General features: G+C 41.8%; 1 protein-coding gene across 1 annotated transcript in view; it reads right to left on the minus strand.

Moving 5' to 3' along the window:
* Positions 1-12,256, minus strand: part of CEP85 (centrosomal protein 85) — a 35,228-nt gene extending 22,972 nt beyond the window's left edge. Inside the window, exons 1-3 of the mRNA XM_049774706.1 lie at positions 12,185-12,256; positions 5,990-6,142; positions 335-1,023 (exon numbers count right to left, since the gene is read on the minus strand). Of these exons, the coding sequence (XP_049630663.1) occupies positions 335-1,023; positions 5,990-6,142; positions 12,185-12,233 (891 nt within the window). The 5' untranslated portion in view covers positions 12,234-12,256. The remainder of the gene's footprint in view (positions 1-334; positions 1,024-5,989; positions 6,143-12,184) is intronic.
* Between the last annotated feature and the right edge of the window lie 4,052 nt (positions 12,257-16,308).

Here is a 16,308-nt window from a genome sequence, read left to right on the forward strand (position 1 = left end):
GTCAAAGAAGCTGGCAAACATGTTCCTCCTAGGGTGGGGGTGGAGGGTAATAGTGATTAAAAAAGATTCTGTAACCAACCTAGTAAAGTTATAAACACCTTATATTGTGTCCTATACTTTAGCTTTTTCCTTGTAATCCTCTATACTTTGGAGAACCTTATATTTAGACTACCAACAGATTCAACTGAATTCACATGTCTTCATTTGTTTCAAATGTTTCTTTATTACGGACGTTCTACTTTTAAAACTTATAGGACAAAATTATAGCACAAAACATACACAATTATAAAACAATCAAAGAAACTGAAAATCCAAGGGAAAAAAGAGCCTCTACCTGCATTTGTTCCATCTGTAAACGGATTAATTCCAACTGCTGACGACAAGTGCTGAGTTCACAAGATCGATCCCGGGGATGCCAAGAATCAAGATTCGGTTGCCACACCTGAGAGGGGAGAGGCTTGGGGAGCCCAGGAGTAGGTTGGAGGCCCACAGGGAGCACCCCACTGCCATTAGGGTGTTGTCCATTCCGTTCACATACTGCTCCACTGCCTGGTGCCTTCTTGGTCTCAGGCAACACTTTGTATAAATCCTTGTTTGTGTCAGTTCTTGGATTATGAAAGTGAACGCGGTAGAGGGGATCAGAATAAAATGTCTCCATCATAGTTGACTGATTGAGGGTAGATTCCATATTGGGAATATCAAATTTCCTCACTTCTTCTCTTTCATGACCCACTGCTGGAAACCAGGATTGTTCAATTCCATTTTCTCCAGCAGTACCACAAAGATACATGAAGTCTTTGGATAGGCCAGGAGAATGATTAAGTGCACCAAAGTCTCCATTTCTTGTCATTCCCACATTTTCAGTTAACCCTGACAAAGGCAGATTGGAAGAAGGTCCAGCTGGTGTAGAATTTGTCTTGGCAGGAGAAGTCCCCAAAGTAGAAGGCATCACATGGGCTGTTGGAATGGTTACGTGACTTTTGATGGGTTGGAAAGAAGGACTGCTATTTGAGCTACAAAAATCTGTGGAAAGAATAATCTTCCATAAGCCAAAATTGAAGCTCTTGAGTTTGGCTTTTATGCCAAGCATTCTCTGTCCTAAGACTAGGCAGAAAGGGCACCATCATCACATGTATCAGGCAGAAACATATAGTAGCCTATTGAGAGACATGTATTCTAGGATCTCAAGTGTCATTTCACAAGATAAACCAACAAAAAGAAATACTGGCTTCACTTTTAATTTATATGTTTCCTTCTCTACTTGAATTAAAAAAAATCCAGTAAGGCTGAAAACTAAAGAAAAAGATCACTTACTTAAGGGAAATGGATTAGGTCCTACTCTTCTGGAAGCTGGGCAACACTAAGCCACAATCCAATCTAATATATAATGTTGTTTCCAAGGGTGCCAATATCCTCTGTGACCTCCAAAGTTCCCAGTGAAGGTGAGAATGAGTCTAATTTATCTGAAGAATAAGACAAACTGAATAGTGTTGCTCTGTGTATGCAGGGCAGGCAGTACAGCATCGGAATCAGGATTTTGTTCTCTCTCCCACAAGCCAGACTAGACTGCCTGGATATGTGAAGTTATTCTTAGTAACTCTCAGGTTTCACTCTAACAAAGTGAACACTCTCAAGTAGGCATATACTGAAATCCTCTATTCTTTATATTTTACTTCTCACTTATGCCTTTATTCAGATCAAAATAGAATTTAAAAATTTTGCTATTGTTATAGTTAACATGCTTGCAACAGTGTTACCATTAATAGTTTTGATGCACAGTACAACTATGATTTTTCACTTTTTCTTCAAATTGGACTTATGCTTCCCTTAGTTCTTACCCAGTCCTAGAGACAACTCTCTCAATATATCTACCACTGAAGATTGATAATTCTATGTTATTTCCAACTTTCAATTGCTGTACAAAAGAAGACTACATGATCAGAAGGCAAGGACAGTGGATTACAAACAAAACAGGAGTTTGACAAAACATATTTGTTGCTCTTCAGTAGGCAGAGTAAGGGGACAAGAATATACATGTCTTCCCTATATGTCTATAGCCACAATTTTTTTCTGAACCACGCATCTTCTTTTTCTTCACAAAAACAAAGCATATCAGCTAATGAGGACATGTGCTATAACCAGTTCAACCACCATATTCTAATATGGGTTTATAAGTAGCTCTTTAAAAACATGCCGTGCGCCAAGAAGATAGCCCAAAGGTTGGAGCACATACTTTCATGCTGGAGTCCAGGTATTTAGTTTAAATACATAATTCCCCCCAAGAACTGCTTGAGTGAGCACCACTGGATATGGCCCACTCCTCACCCCCAAATAAAAAAGGACACTGGTAGGATAATAACAGAGAGGTTAGATTCTCAGCACTACATGCTCTCTCAAGTATGTAGCTGGGACTGCCCTGAGCACTACACCATAAAATATTGAAGAAAAACAACCCAAATTACCTCTCTTTTATTTTTTAATTTTGTTTTTGGGTCAGACCCAGTGGCGCTCAGGAGTTACTTCTGGCTCTGCACTCAGAAGTCGCTCCTGACAGGCTCGAGGGATCACATGGGATGCCGGGATTTGAACCAGAGCCCGTCCTGTGTTGGCCACATGCAAGGCAAACACCTTATCAAAGTGCTATCACTCCAGTCTCCCAAAATTATCTCTTTAAGTATGCTACATATACTCAGAGGGACTGTGGAAGGGATTAGGGCCAGTGGTAGCTATGAAGGGCTCTGAAGCACTTGAACAGGAGCTTTTTTTTTTTTTTTTTTTTTTTTTTTTTTTTTTTTTTTGCAAATGCTTTAATACCTAGTCTTAAATTATTCCTTTAAAATGTACATGGAGGGCTGGAGAGATAGTACAGTGGGTAGGGCACTTGCATTGTATGTGGCTGACCCTGGGTTTGATCTCCAGCATCCAATATGGGAAAATTACATAAAAATCTACCAAGCACTGTGAGCCTAAACAGTAATACAAGAGGCTCAACTAGCATGAACCACAGCCCAATAAATTCTTAAACAATGACTTTAGAGGCTGGAACACTGGTGCATCGGTAGGGCGTTTGCCTTGTATGCGGTTGACCTAGGACAGTCTGTGGTTCAGTCCTCCGGCGTCCCCTATGGTCCCCCAAGCCAGAAGCGATTTCTAAGCGCAGAGCCAAGAGTAACCCCTGAGCCTCACCGGGTGTGGCCCAACCCTCCAAACCCCCACCCAAAAATCAATTACTTTAGAAATACCATAGAGAGAGAATCATTTCGAATTGACCCATGTTGATCTAAGTTTTTTTTCTATCTAATTTTTATTATAACACTACAATTGCCATTTGTTCATAATACAGTCATTTCAAGCATTAAATGTTCAAACACCAATCCCACCACCAGAGTCACTTTCCTTTCATCATTATCCTCAGTACTTACCCCCACAATAGTCTGCCTCTATATTTATTTCTTACTGCTTCTTACAGCACAAAGGCAACTAAAATGATCGAATCTTAGATCAATACAGGTCAATTTGAAATAACTTTTATCTCTCCATAGTATTACTAAAATCAGTGTTTTAAGGATTTACTGGTTTGCAGTTTGGTGCTAGTTGAACCTTCTGTGCTAATAATGGTTAAGCTCACTAGGTGGTTAGAGTACTATGTAATTTTCCATCAGATTTCCTGTTATACTACTGACTGACACTACAAATACTGAGGTGAAGCTGCATGGTTCTAGATCTAAAACAAATTAGGTGGCTTGGTGTAGATTAGCATTAAGTACTTTTATCTGTTAACTATGTCAGCCCTCCACCCCGAGGTGGATCAAGTCTGGTCAATAAAAATATCATAGGGCATGGAGGTAGGGCATGATCTAAGTTTTGATAATTCCACTTGACTTTGCATTATAAGAAAGCAACATGAAGTAAATTCATGTCTGCATGGAGGCAGGCTATGGTGGTGAGTGGGAGATCAGGGAAAGGGAAGATCACACTGTTTGAACATTTAGTATTTGAACATTTAGTGCCTTAAATTACTGTATTATGAACAATTTGGTAAATCATGGTTTAACAATAAAAATTAGAAAAAATGGGCCAGGGGCCGGGCAGTGGCGCTAAAGGTAAGGTGCCTGCCTTGCCTGCGCTAGCCTTGGATGGACCGCGGTTCGATCCCCCGGTGTCCCATATGGTCCCCCAAGCCAGGAGCAACTTCTGAGCACATAGCCAGGAGTAACCCCTGAGCATTACCGGGTGTGGCCCAAAAACCAAAAAAAAAAAAAAAAAAAAAAATGGGCCAGAGAGATAGCATGGAGGTAAGGCATTTGCCTTGCATACAGAAGGAAGGTGGTTCGAATCCCAGCATTCCAGATGGTCCCCTGAGCCCACTAGGAGTGATTTCTGAGTGTAGAGCCAGAAGTAACCCCTGAGCGCTGCTGGTGTGACCCAAAAACCAAAAAAAAAAAAAAAAAAAAAAGTAGGAAAAAAGTAACCAACTGATGCAGGATATGCTTTTTTAATCTTCTAGTGAAAATGATGTATCTACCACCCCACCAAACTGTCCCAGGTAAACCAATATCTAGGCTGAAATTTCTGTGGCCTCAAAATGAGAGTGGGTATCCACCCTTATGGACCCAGCAGCATCACACCTGACTTCCTCTGCCATATAAACAACCCAGCTCCATAGGCTCACCCCCTCAATTTCTTTTTATTTTTTTTGGTGTTTGGGCCACACCAGGCTAGTTTCTAACACGATTAAAAAAGTAAATAAAAATATGGAGCTGGGCCCGGAGAGATAGCACAGCGGCGTTTGCCTTGCAAGCAGCCGATCCAGGACCAAAGGTGGTTGGTTCGAATCCCGGTGTCCCATATGGTCCCCCGTGCCTACCAGGAGCTATTTCTGAGCAGACAGCCAGGAGTAACCCCTGAGCACCGCCGGGTGTGACCCATAAACCAAAAAAAAAAAAAAAAAATGGAGCTGGAGAGGTGGCGCAAGAGGTAAGGCATTTGCCTTGCACAAGGCTGATCCAGGACAGACTGCGGTTCAATCCCCTGGCGTCCCATATGGTCCCCAAGCCAGGAGTGATTTCTGAGCACATAGCCAGAGTAAACCCTGAGCATCACTAGGTATGGCCCAGAGAGAAAAAAAAAAAAAAAGATTACTGGGGTCAAAAAGAAGCAGGGAGATAGAGAGAAGAACATGATATGTAACAAGTATGTTAGAATACATACCTTAGATCAGATTCCCAAACTAATTGGGTCTACCATCCCTCTTTCCTTTTTTTCTTGGCTACAACCACCTCTGTTTGTCTCTCTGACTCTATTACCCTCCTTTGTTCTTTTCATTAAAATAAAACATGGGGCTGGTAGGGCATTTGCCTCGCAAGCAGCCAACCCAGCACCAATGATGGTTTGAATCCCAGCCTCCCATATGGTCCCCCGTGCCTGCCAGGAGCGATTTTTTTTTTTTTTTTTTTGGTTTTTGGGCCACACCCTGTGACGCTCAGGGGTTACTCCTGGCTATGCGCTCAGAAGTTGCTCCTGGCTTCTTGGGGGACCATATGGGACGCCGGGGGATCGAACCGCGGTCCGTCCTAGGCTAGCGCAGGCAAGGCAGGCACCTTACCTCCAGCGCCACTGCCCGGCCCCAACCCCAGGAGCGATTTTTGAGCAGAAAACCAGGAATAACCCCTGAGCGCTGCTGGGTATGGCCCCAAAATCAAAATAAATAAATAAATAAAACAAAACAACTGCTCAATATCCCCACCCCTGGAAATCTCAAGTGAACAAAGAGAAAACACTCCCCAGTTGTACCCAAGGCTACCACTGCCCCTTAGAATCATTCCCAGTGCCTCCAAGGGAGAGCACTGTCTACTTTGAGAAACACTGACTTAGATCCTTAAAAACAAAAACAATACTGGGCCAAAGTATTAGTACAGCAGGTAGGATATTTTTCAAAAAACAAAACAAAACAAAATTAAAAAAAAACAAGTTATTATTCCAAACCTACCTTCTGCAATGTCTGAACATGATGTGCCAATAGCTGTATCTCCACTGTCAGCTACACTTGGACATCGACTGAAACGGTTTCGAAAGGCTTCGGAGATAATTGGGGTCTGCCATTCGGTTCCCAGGGAACTGCTCTTCTGAATCATACTGGGACCTGAAATAATCACATTACTCATCTTTAGTGTCAACCATTTTACTTTTTTTTTTTTTTTTTTAATTTATGCCATACCCAGCAGCACTCAGTGGTTACTCCTGGCTCTGTGCTTAGAAATTACTCCTGGCAGGTTCGGAGGACCATTATCAGATGCTGGGGATTGAACCTGTGTCATCTGTGTGCAAGTTAAATGCCCTACCCACTGTGCTATCGCTTAGGACCCCAATTTACATTTTTAAAAAGTCATTTAAGGGGCTGGAGAGATAAGACAGTGAGTGGAGAGGGCGTCAGCATGTTGCTGACCCAATACCAGTCCCCAGCATCCCATAAAGTATGCTGAGCCTGCCAGGTGTGATTTCTGAGCATAGAGCCAGGAGTAACCTCTGAGCACTACTGGGTGTGGCCCCAAAAACAAAAACAAAACAAACAAAATCACTTAAACCTGGCTACAGAAGTAACTCAATGAGTTATGTGCATAACTAGCCCAACAGGAGGCCCATGCTTGATACCTGGCACTACATGGTCCCCCCTCAAGCACCACTGGAAACAATCTTCAAGCACTGCTTTGTATAGTTCAAAAACCAAAAGAAAAAAATTTTACTTAAACCTGAGGGCCAGAGAATTGGCTCAGCAATAGTGCACATGCCCCACATATATGAGGCGCCTTGGGATCTCTAGCACTATAAAGGGAAAAAAGAATAGAAAGAATAAAAAATTGCTATGTCTGAAATCATCTCCTGATGAGGACAACATCACCTGTGATATTGCTGAAGAACACCCTGCTACCTCTGGCAGAAAGGAAACATATAGAAGCAAAACTCCCAAGCAATACCTCTTGTCCTGTATCCCAGGACAGATTGCTCTTTAGTATTAGCCACAGCCCTCACATTTTACTCAGTAAATCTCCTACCCCTTTCCCCTCTATGCCTATTTCAGCTACTCTAAACTAGCTAATTTTATATTAAAAAAAAAACTTTTTTGGGAGGTCACATGCAGCAATGCTCCAGTATTACTCCTGGCTATGTGTAAACCTTCCCCCAACTTACTTTTCCCCAGTCCACTTCTTTTGATATGTAAAAGCCAACCTGGAGTACAGGGCCTCCCCCATATCTTGGTGGGTGGAATTTTGAATAATAAAGGGTCTGGCTTTGAGCAAAATGAGCACATGGCATAGGCAGCACATGGCAGAGAAAGGCCATGAGGCAAAAAACAGACTAACTACAATGAAACTTTAACTCACTGGCTTGGTTTATTATTTCTCTGCCGCTACCCTGCTTCATCAGACCAGTCTACCTAAGGCAGTGGTGGGCAACCTTTTTTTTCAACTGAGCCAAATCTTGCCAAAACCAAGATTGAAGTTTGTTTTTTTTTGTTTTTTTTTTTGTTTTTGTTTTTGTTTTTTTGTTTTTGGGTCACACCCGGCGGTGCTCAGGGGTTAGTCCTGGCTGTCTACGGAGAAATAGCTCCTGGCAGGCATGGGGGACCATATGGGACACCGGGATTCGAACCAACCACCTTAGGTCCTAGATCAGCTGATTGCAAGGCAAACACCGCTGTGCTATCTCTCCGGGCCCTGAAGTTTATTTTGAGAGCCACATTTTTAAAACCGAAAATACATAGGATGGTACACTATTTTTAGTTTCAGTAAGTTTTTTATTGAGAATAGTATGCATGCAAGTATCCACATAGGTCAGGAGGATACAAATAACACAACTAATAAAACAAAAACTTTAGAACAATATTATTTATCGATAGCATTAAATTCCATAAAATGTGCCTTACAATGTAGAGAAAATTACATTCAGACAATGACTGACAAAGTCACAAAAAACTAATGTGAACATTTGCATTTCCTTGGATAGTTGGAGTAAGTCAAGTTTGTATGTTGTTTTTAATTTTAGGCACGATTCCAGGTTCTCACCGATGAGACGATTTCTCAATTTACTCTTGATAAGATTTATGCTTGAAAATGATTGTTCGCATAAATATGTAGACCCGAACAAGGAAAGAACAGTAAACACTAGCTTTTTTAGTTGATTATATGAGTCAGGAATACTATTCCAGGTGTTAAAAATCAACATATCTTCCTTCTCCAGGTCTTTCACAGACCACTTGTGCTGTGAACTAAGTTCACATTTGTGTTTCTTCAATCTTTCTAACTTAGCACAAAGATATTCAGATTTCTTTTCTTTTCTTTTCTTTTTTTTTTTTTTTTTGCATTTTGGGTCACACCCAGCAGTGCTAAGGAGTTACTCCTGGCTCTATGCTCAGAAATTGCTCCTGGCAAGCTGGGGGGTGGGGTTGGGGGAGATATAGGATGCTGGGATTTGAATTACCTACCTTCTGCATGCAAGGCAAACACCTTACCTCCATGCTATCTCTCCAGCCCCAGATATTCAAATTTCGAGCTCCACAGTTCTGTGTTTTTTAAATCCAGCAATTGCATTTCAAAGTTGCCAATGTCGATTTTAAAGATAGAAAAATTTAGTTCCGTTACAGTGGCATCCAGAGGTTTTTTAACAAAGGCCAATGTCGCTTTGCTGTTTCTGAAATCCTGAAACCTCTTGAGAAAAGCATCCCTAATATTTAAAAGTGCTATTTTAAAATAGGCAAAGTCAATATCAGAATTATTTTCTTGGCAATGTTTCAACAGGCTTGGAAAGTGAATCAAAGTTTCTCTGTCAAAATCTTGAGCAAAAACAGGTAGTTTGTTTTCAAACGAAATAACTTTTTTTTTGTTTTTTGTTTTTTGTTTTTTGGGTCACACCCAGCAGTTCTCAGGGGTTACTCCTGGCTCCACGCTCAGAAATCACTCCTGGCAGGCTCAGGGGACCATATGGGAAGCCGGGATTCGAACCGATGGCCTTCTGCATGAAAGGCAAACGCCTTACCTCCATGCTATCTCTCCGGCCCCACGAAATAACTTCTTCTAACATGGAAAAAATCGGGTTTCCTTTCCCCTGTAGTTTATGATTAAGCTGATTTAGATGTAAAGTAACATCTACCATGAAATACAGTTTTTGAATTCACTGATCATTTGTTTTTTTTGGTTTTTGTTTTTTTTTTTTTTTTTTTTTTTTGGGTCACACCCGGCAGTGCTCAGGGGTTATTCCTGGCTCCAGGCTCAGAAATTGCTCCTGGCAGACACGGAGGACCATATGGGGTGCCGGGATTCGAACTGATGACCTCCTGCATGAAAGGCAAATGCCTTACCTCCATGCTATCTCTCCGGCCCATGATCATTTGTTAATTCTGGATAGTGAACACCCTTCTCGAGGAAAAATGCTTTTTGATTTCTGATAATAAGGAAGCAAAATGTTTCAAAACATTTCCTCTTGATAACCAAAATGTGCTGAAAATTTGAAACCCTACAATATGGAGATGAAACAGGTAAAAGAGAAAAACCTTTTTAACAATCTTTAAAAGCAAGAACAGTGTTCCAGAGAAAAGTAGTGATTTCACAGAAAGAAAAAAAAAATCTATTGACACTTTAGTGTGTGCTGCAAGAAACCAAACTAAAATACACACAAAAACAAAAATGGCACTTTGTTAAAGGCATATATCATATTATAAAGGAATTATGATAGAGTGCCTGAAACATTAAAAAAAAATTTTTTATTTAAGCATATTTGTTACAAAATTATTCATACTTGCGTTTCAATCATAGAATGTATACCACCGTTCACCAGTGCACTTTCCCCACCACCAATGTCCCTTGTTTCCTTCCCTTTCACCCTCCTCTGCCTATGTCGGGGCAGACATTTTGCTCTTTTCTCTCTCTCTTTTCCTTTATGACACTGAGGTTTGCAAAATTTCTTTTATGACACCATGATTTGCAATATTGTTAAAGGGTACCATGCATGTCACTTATCCATTTTCAGCATCCAGTTCTTGTCCAGAGTGATATGTTCCAACTATCAATGTCATAATGTACCTTTCTCTATTCTAACTGAACTCACCACTTTTTATGGCAAGCTTCCTATCATGGATTAGTCCTCCTGTCCCTCATCCCTATTTTCTCTAGATATTATTACCATATTGCCATTTATTATTCTTAGATGCCACAATGATTATTCTGTGTCTACACCCCTCCTTCTGACTCATTTCACTCAGAATAATCTGATGTGTTGATGTATGTACAGATGAATGCACTGTGCATGGCTCAGTGTTTTTGTGTAGTCATAAGAAACAGAAGTTGCACACCCCTACATTGTATCCACTCATTGTATGATAGACTGATCCAAAAAAACTCCCTGCTGAACTCTGTGATTGATGACACAGTAAAGATAATTTGTGAAATTCACAATTGTGATCAAATCCAGGCTATTCACCACCCTGGGTGAGAGTATGGATGCCCACTACTAGCATCTTCTCCATGAAGAAGGAAAGTGGCTGTTCAGGGAAAGGGTGCTCTATCGCCTTCATGGCAAGAGGGAAAAAGTAGTGCAGTTCCTGTGAGAGCAGAACTCTGACTTTGTACAGCCCCAGTTGGACAAGGAATGGGTAGCTAAGCTTGTGTATTTGGCAGACATTGTTCATTTTCTCTATGAACTTAATATTTCTCTGCAGGGAAGTTTCACAAGTAGTTTTTACAGAGAGACACAAGATGGATGTGTTCAAAAAAGAATCTAATTCTGGGATAGCTGTGTCTCAGAAGGAAATATTGAAATGTTTCCACTCTTGCAAAAAAATTTCTGATTGGCACTTATATAAAGTCATAATCAATATGAAAAACAGCATTTAAGGGCATTAGCTCACAACTTTAATCATGAGTACTCTGAACATGAGAATCCACGGAAAAGAAAACTCTGGGTTGAGAATCCCTTCATGGAAGATGCCCACTCTTGTGCAAAATAAAATATGTGTTTTAAGATCACTCCAGGCATTGTATTTCTAAACCCCACCCAACCTGGTCTGAAGAAGCAGGGTAGCAGGAAAGAAATAATAAGCCAAGCTAGCCAGGAAAGGATGATTATGGAGTCCATGGCCTTTTACCTTGTACTCTCTGTCTCCAGCCCAAAAAGCTAGAACACCTCTTTCCTTATTAAAACTAATTCCCAATACCAGGAGGCTTCAGGTCAAGAGAGAGACAAAAGTACATATTCAGTGGGCTTTTACATATCAAAGGTTTAAGAAAGGATGTGGAAACACCTTTATTTAGGGTTGATACTGGGTATCATCTTACACTCTTGGAGTGGGCAGCCGGGACTGCACACAGGGGCGCACTGACAGAGGCTCTGAGCTCAGGAGTCCTGACTCCTGGAGCAGCAGCCCGGCACACAAAAGAGCCACATTAAAAGTGTAAAGAGCTGTATGTGGCTCGCTTGCCGACCACTGACCTAAGGAGTTAGAAACACAGGGTGATTTCACAACTTTTATTTTACAACTGGTGCCCAATTAGGGACCTGAATCTTCAGATTTATCATGTGGTCTTGTTGAATCTATTTAGAATTAGAAATAATAGATGTGGGCCAGAGAGATAGTATGGAGGTAGGGCATTTGCTTTGCATGCAAAAGGACGGTGGTTCGAATCCCAGCATCCCAGATGGTCCCCCGAGCCTGCCAAGAGCGATTTCTGAGTGTAGAGCCAGGAGTAACCCCTGAGTGCTGCCGGGTATGACCCAAAAACCAAAAAAAAAAAAAAGGAATGAAAAGAAAAGAAATAATAGATGTACCATGAAACCAGAAGAAGCCTGTTTTTTTTTTTCAAGTCAATGTAGTTCATGCTATTTTTGTTGTTGTTGTTCTTTTTGTTTTTTTGGTCACACCCCGTGGCGCTTAGGGGTTACTCCTGACTTCGCTCAGAAATCACTCCTGGCAGGCATGGGGGACCATGCTGGGATTCGAACCACTGTCTGTCCTGGGTTAGCTGTGTGCAAGGCAAACACCCTAATGCTGTGCTATGTCTCCGGCCTTATTTTTGTTCTTTAAATACTAATATTTCAGTGAATATTTGTCTGCTCAGAATTTTCTTTAATGGAAATTTATTATGGAATAACAGAGCAAGAGTCTGAATTAACCAGAAAACTCTTGATTACTCACCTGGAGAAGTGGCATGAGAGATTCTCTCATTTGGATATTTCTCTTGCATGGTTATCAATAGTTATTTGAGTCAACTGAAAATAAATGAAAAAAAAAACAGTAAGATCTTTAGGGGTTAAGGAAAAGAGAAGGACACAAACACACGCACACACACACATTTTGTTTTGTTTTCAGTGCTAGGGAGCAAATCCAGGTCCTCTCATGGGAAGCCAAGCCAGTAAGATATTACAGTAGGATATTACACTGCTTTGAATGAGACAGACCCAGGTTTGACCCCTAGGGTGCCCTGAGTACTACCAGGAGTGATCTTGAGTGAAGAGCAAGGAGTCAACAAGCCCTGAGCACCATCAGATGTGGCCCCCAAACAAAAACCCCAATCAAAGCCTCTCACATGTAAGATAAATGCTCTTCTCCTAAGTGATATCTCTGAATCTCTGATATTTAAGGCAAAGCAACTGGCAACACTTTACCTTGCTTACCTTCCAAGAGCAGTAAGAAAAAAAATACTAGAAATAGAATTTTCCATTATTAATCCAATATGATCCTAGAACCCTCCAATTGTTGCAAAAATTTAAATAAGGTGCTCTTAGTCTGAAGAAATAGCTCAACAGGCTAAGTACATGCTTTTTATGAAGGCTGGTTCTATTCCTGGCACTACACAGTCTGCCAAACCCCCAAGCACTGAACTTGGAGCCCCATCCTCAGCATTACCAGATGTGACCTCAAACCATAAAATTTTAAAAGGACCAGAATGACAGTACAGTGGGTAGGGTGCTGGCATTGCATGTAACTAATCAGAGTTCAATACAGTCCTCAGTTGATCCCCCAAGCTTGCCAGGAGTGATTCCTGAATGCAGAGCCAGAAGTAACCCCTGAACATTGGGGTTTTGAGTGTGGCCCCAAAACAAAAAATTAAAAATTTAAATAAATTAATTAAATAGTCTAGGGCAGAGAGGTAAGGCAAGTGGTCAAGGCTGGTTAGATCCACAGTGCTGCATATGGCTCCCCAAGCACGGCCTGGAGTGACCACTAGGCACAAAGGTAGGAGTAGCCCTGTATAGAATGGGTATGGTCCAGAGACCTAAAAAATTAAAAAAAAAGGGGGGGGGCCACAGAAGATGATTCCATAGCTTAATAATGGTTTGTTTTTGCTTAATAATATTTGTCTGTTGCTTAAAAATTTTTTCTCTTGGGCCCGAAGAGATAGCACAGTGGCGTTTGCCTTGCAAGCAGCCGATCCAGGACCAAAGGTAGTTGGTTCGAATCCCGGTGTCCCATATGGTCCCCCGTGCCTGCCAGGAGCTATTTCTGAACGACAGCCAGGAGTAACCCCTGAGCAATGCTGGGTGTGGCCCAAAAACCAAAAAAAAATTTTTTTTTCTCTTGCTACACCTTCCCTTTCTTGTTGCTGTTGCAATGACTGGGGGGTTTGCAGGGATGGAGGCTGGTCGTTAACACATGCCTGGTCACAGTGCTCACTGAGGTTTATAGTAGTTAGTACATAGACATTTCCCAGGGTTTACCAGGGGTCTCAAACCTAATTTACCTGGGGGCCGCAGGAGGCAAAGTCGGGGTGATCCTTGAGTGCAAAGTCAGTAGTAAGCCTTGAACATTGGGGTGTGTGACCCAAACAACTAAAACAAAACAAAACAAAAAAAGATCCCTCTAGGGCAGGGCCACAAAATGTTGTACGGAGGGCCACAAACGGCCACGGGCTTCGAGTTTGGGACCCCTGGTTTACACTCTTATTAGAGGGCAAGGCATTTGTCTGGCAAGGACAAAGGTGGTGGTTCAAATTCCAGAGCTGCTGCATGTGCTAAGTTAAGAGAAGTACATTTTGTGCTTGATGAGCTTGCCCAGAAAATACAGGGCCATGTTCCTGGTGCAATAGCACTTTGTGGTCCTGATAACCACTTGCATGGGATCTTCAACAAGGAAGAAAAAGTTTTTAAATTTTGGGTCAAACCTAGAAGTGCTGATGTCAAGATGGGTGTACTACTCCTAGTTCAGTGCTCAGGGACAAGACCCTAGTTCTGCAGCATATAAATCAAACACTCCAGCATACTGAGTTAATCCCTTGGCCCTAAAAATGATGATTATGGGGCTGGGCAGATAGCTCAAATGGATTGGAATACATAGGCTTAAATTCCTAGTATGTCATGTCATGATCCCCCCAAGCACCACCGGGAGCAACCAGAATGAATTTCTGAACTTAATTCCTAACATGGATATATGTGGACACTGCTCTGTAAAAGTCAGCAATTCCTGGACACTGAGTGTAAGCCAGGGATGGAACCTGGGATCTAATGCATATAAGGCATGGGCTGCTGAGTCACAGCTCAACCTTAAGACACCAATCAATTAAGTATCCTGATCATCAAATTCTGGTGGTGGTGGTGGTGGTGTTAGTGATAAGAGTCTCCATACTGGGGTCTGAATACAGTGGGTAGAGTACTTGCTTTATATGCAGATGACCCAGGTTCAATCCCCAGCATCCCTTATGGACTCCCACACAACCAGCAATGATTCTTGAGTGCAAAGCCAAGAATAAACCATGAGGGTAGTGTGAGGGCAGTGAAGGGTGGAGCCCAATAACAATAACAAGAGATTGAGGGCTGGAACAATAGACAGCAAGTAGGGAGCTTGCTTTGCACATGGCCAACCTAGGGTTCAATACCTGGCATCCCATATGGTCTCCAGAAGCCACTAGGAATGATTCCTGAGTACAGGACTAACTCCTGAGCTAGGAGTAACCCCTGAGCACTGGCCAGGTGTGGCTCAAAACCAGAAAAAAAAAAATCACCACACCAACAAATAAGCAATACTTATAAACCTGGATGTCTGAGAATTCAATTTAGCTTAATTCCATCTACACAAAGCATCAAATTCCCCAACTTAAAAATTCAGTCTCTAGGGCCCGGAGAGATAGCACATCAGCGTTTGCCTTGCAAGCAGCCGATCCAGGACCAAAGGTGGTTGGTCCCCCGAGCCTGCCAGGAGCTATTTCTAAGCAGACAGCCAGAAGTAACCCCTGAGCAATGCCGGGTGTGGCCCAAATACCAAAAAAAAAAAAAAAAAATTCAGTCTCTAGATTCTGATCCACTTCAGAACCTTAGTCACAAGTCCAAGTTGTTTGTTACCTATGTTTCTGATTAACTATAGGCTGAGGTTTCTTTTTTTTTTTTTGGGGGGGGGGGTTGGTTTTTGATTTGTCGGGTCACACCGGCAGCGCTCAGGAGTTACTCCTGGCTCTACACTCAGGAATCGCTCCTGGCATGCTCGGGGGACCATATAGGATGCCGGATTCGAACCACTGACCTCCTGCAGGCAAGGCAAACGCCTTACCTCCATGTTATCTCTCCGGCCCCAGACTGAGGTTTCTAACACCCCCTTCTTAAGTTCCATTAATTTGCAAGAGAGCTAAAAAAGCTAAAGAAACATTTTACTTACTAGATAAGTGGTTTAGATACAAGATAAATGGTTTACTAAAAATGAATTTAACTCAGGAACCACTCACTATATGGGAGAAAATATAAGGCAAGGAACAGGGAAAAGGTACACATATTCATGCCTCTCTTCTGGAGGACTTTTCTTCCTAAATTTCTAGATGTTCACAAACCCAGAAATTCAGAAGTTCTCCAAGGCTTATCCATTTGATTTTCATTAAGGTCTCATTATATAGCATGACTAGTAACTCACAAATCATTAGTGATTGAGTCAAACTCTAACTCTCCAAAGTGGATCAATATGGGGGTGGGAGGTTTGAGAAAATGACAAAATGTTCCAACCCTCTAATCATATGTTTGGTTTTCTCAGCAATCAGGCCCCAACCAGAGGTACATTCTAAAAAGTCACCTCTAGGGCCAGAGTGATAGCACAGCAGTAGGGCGTTTGCCTTGCATGCTTATGACTTGGGACAGACCCAAATTCAATCCCCAGCATCCCATATGGACCTCTGAGTCTGCCAGGAGCGATTAGCCAGGAGTAATCCTTGAGCACCACCGGGGTGTGGCCCAAAATCAAAAAACAAAAGACATCTCTATCAAAAAGTCAAAAAAAAAAAAAAAAGTCATTTCTACCAGCAACATAACAATATACACTGGTCACACTCATCACTTAGAAAA

This window comes from Suncus etruscus, chromosome 6, assembly GCF_024139225.1.
Source record: "Suncus etruscus isolate mSunEtr1 chromosome 6, mSunEtr1.pri.cur, whole genome shotgun sequence".
In the NCBI taxonomy this organism is placed as follows: Eukaryota; Metazoa; Chordata; class Mammalia; order Eulipotyphla; family Soricidae; genus Suncus; species Suncus etruscus.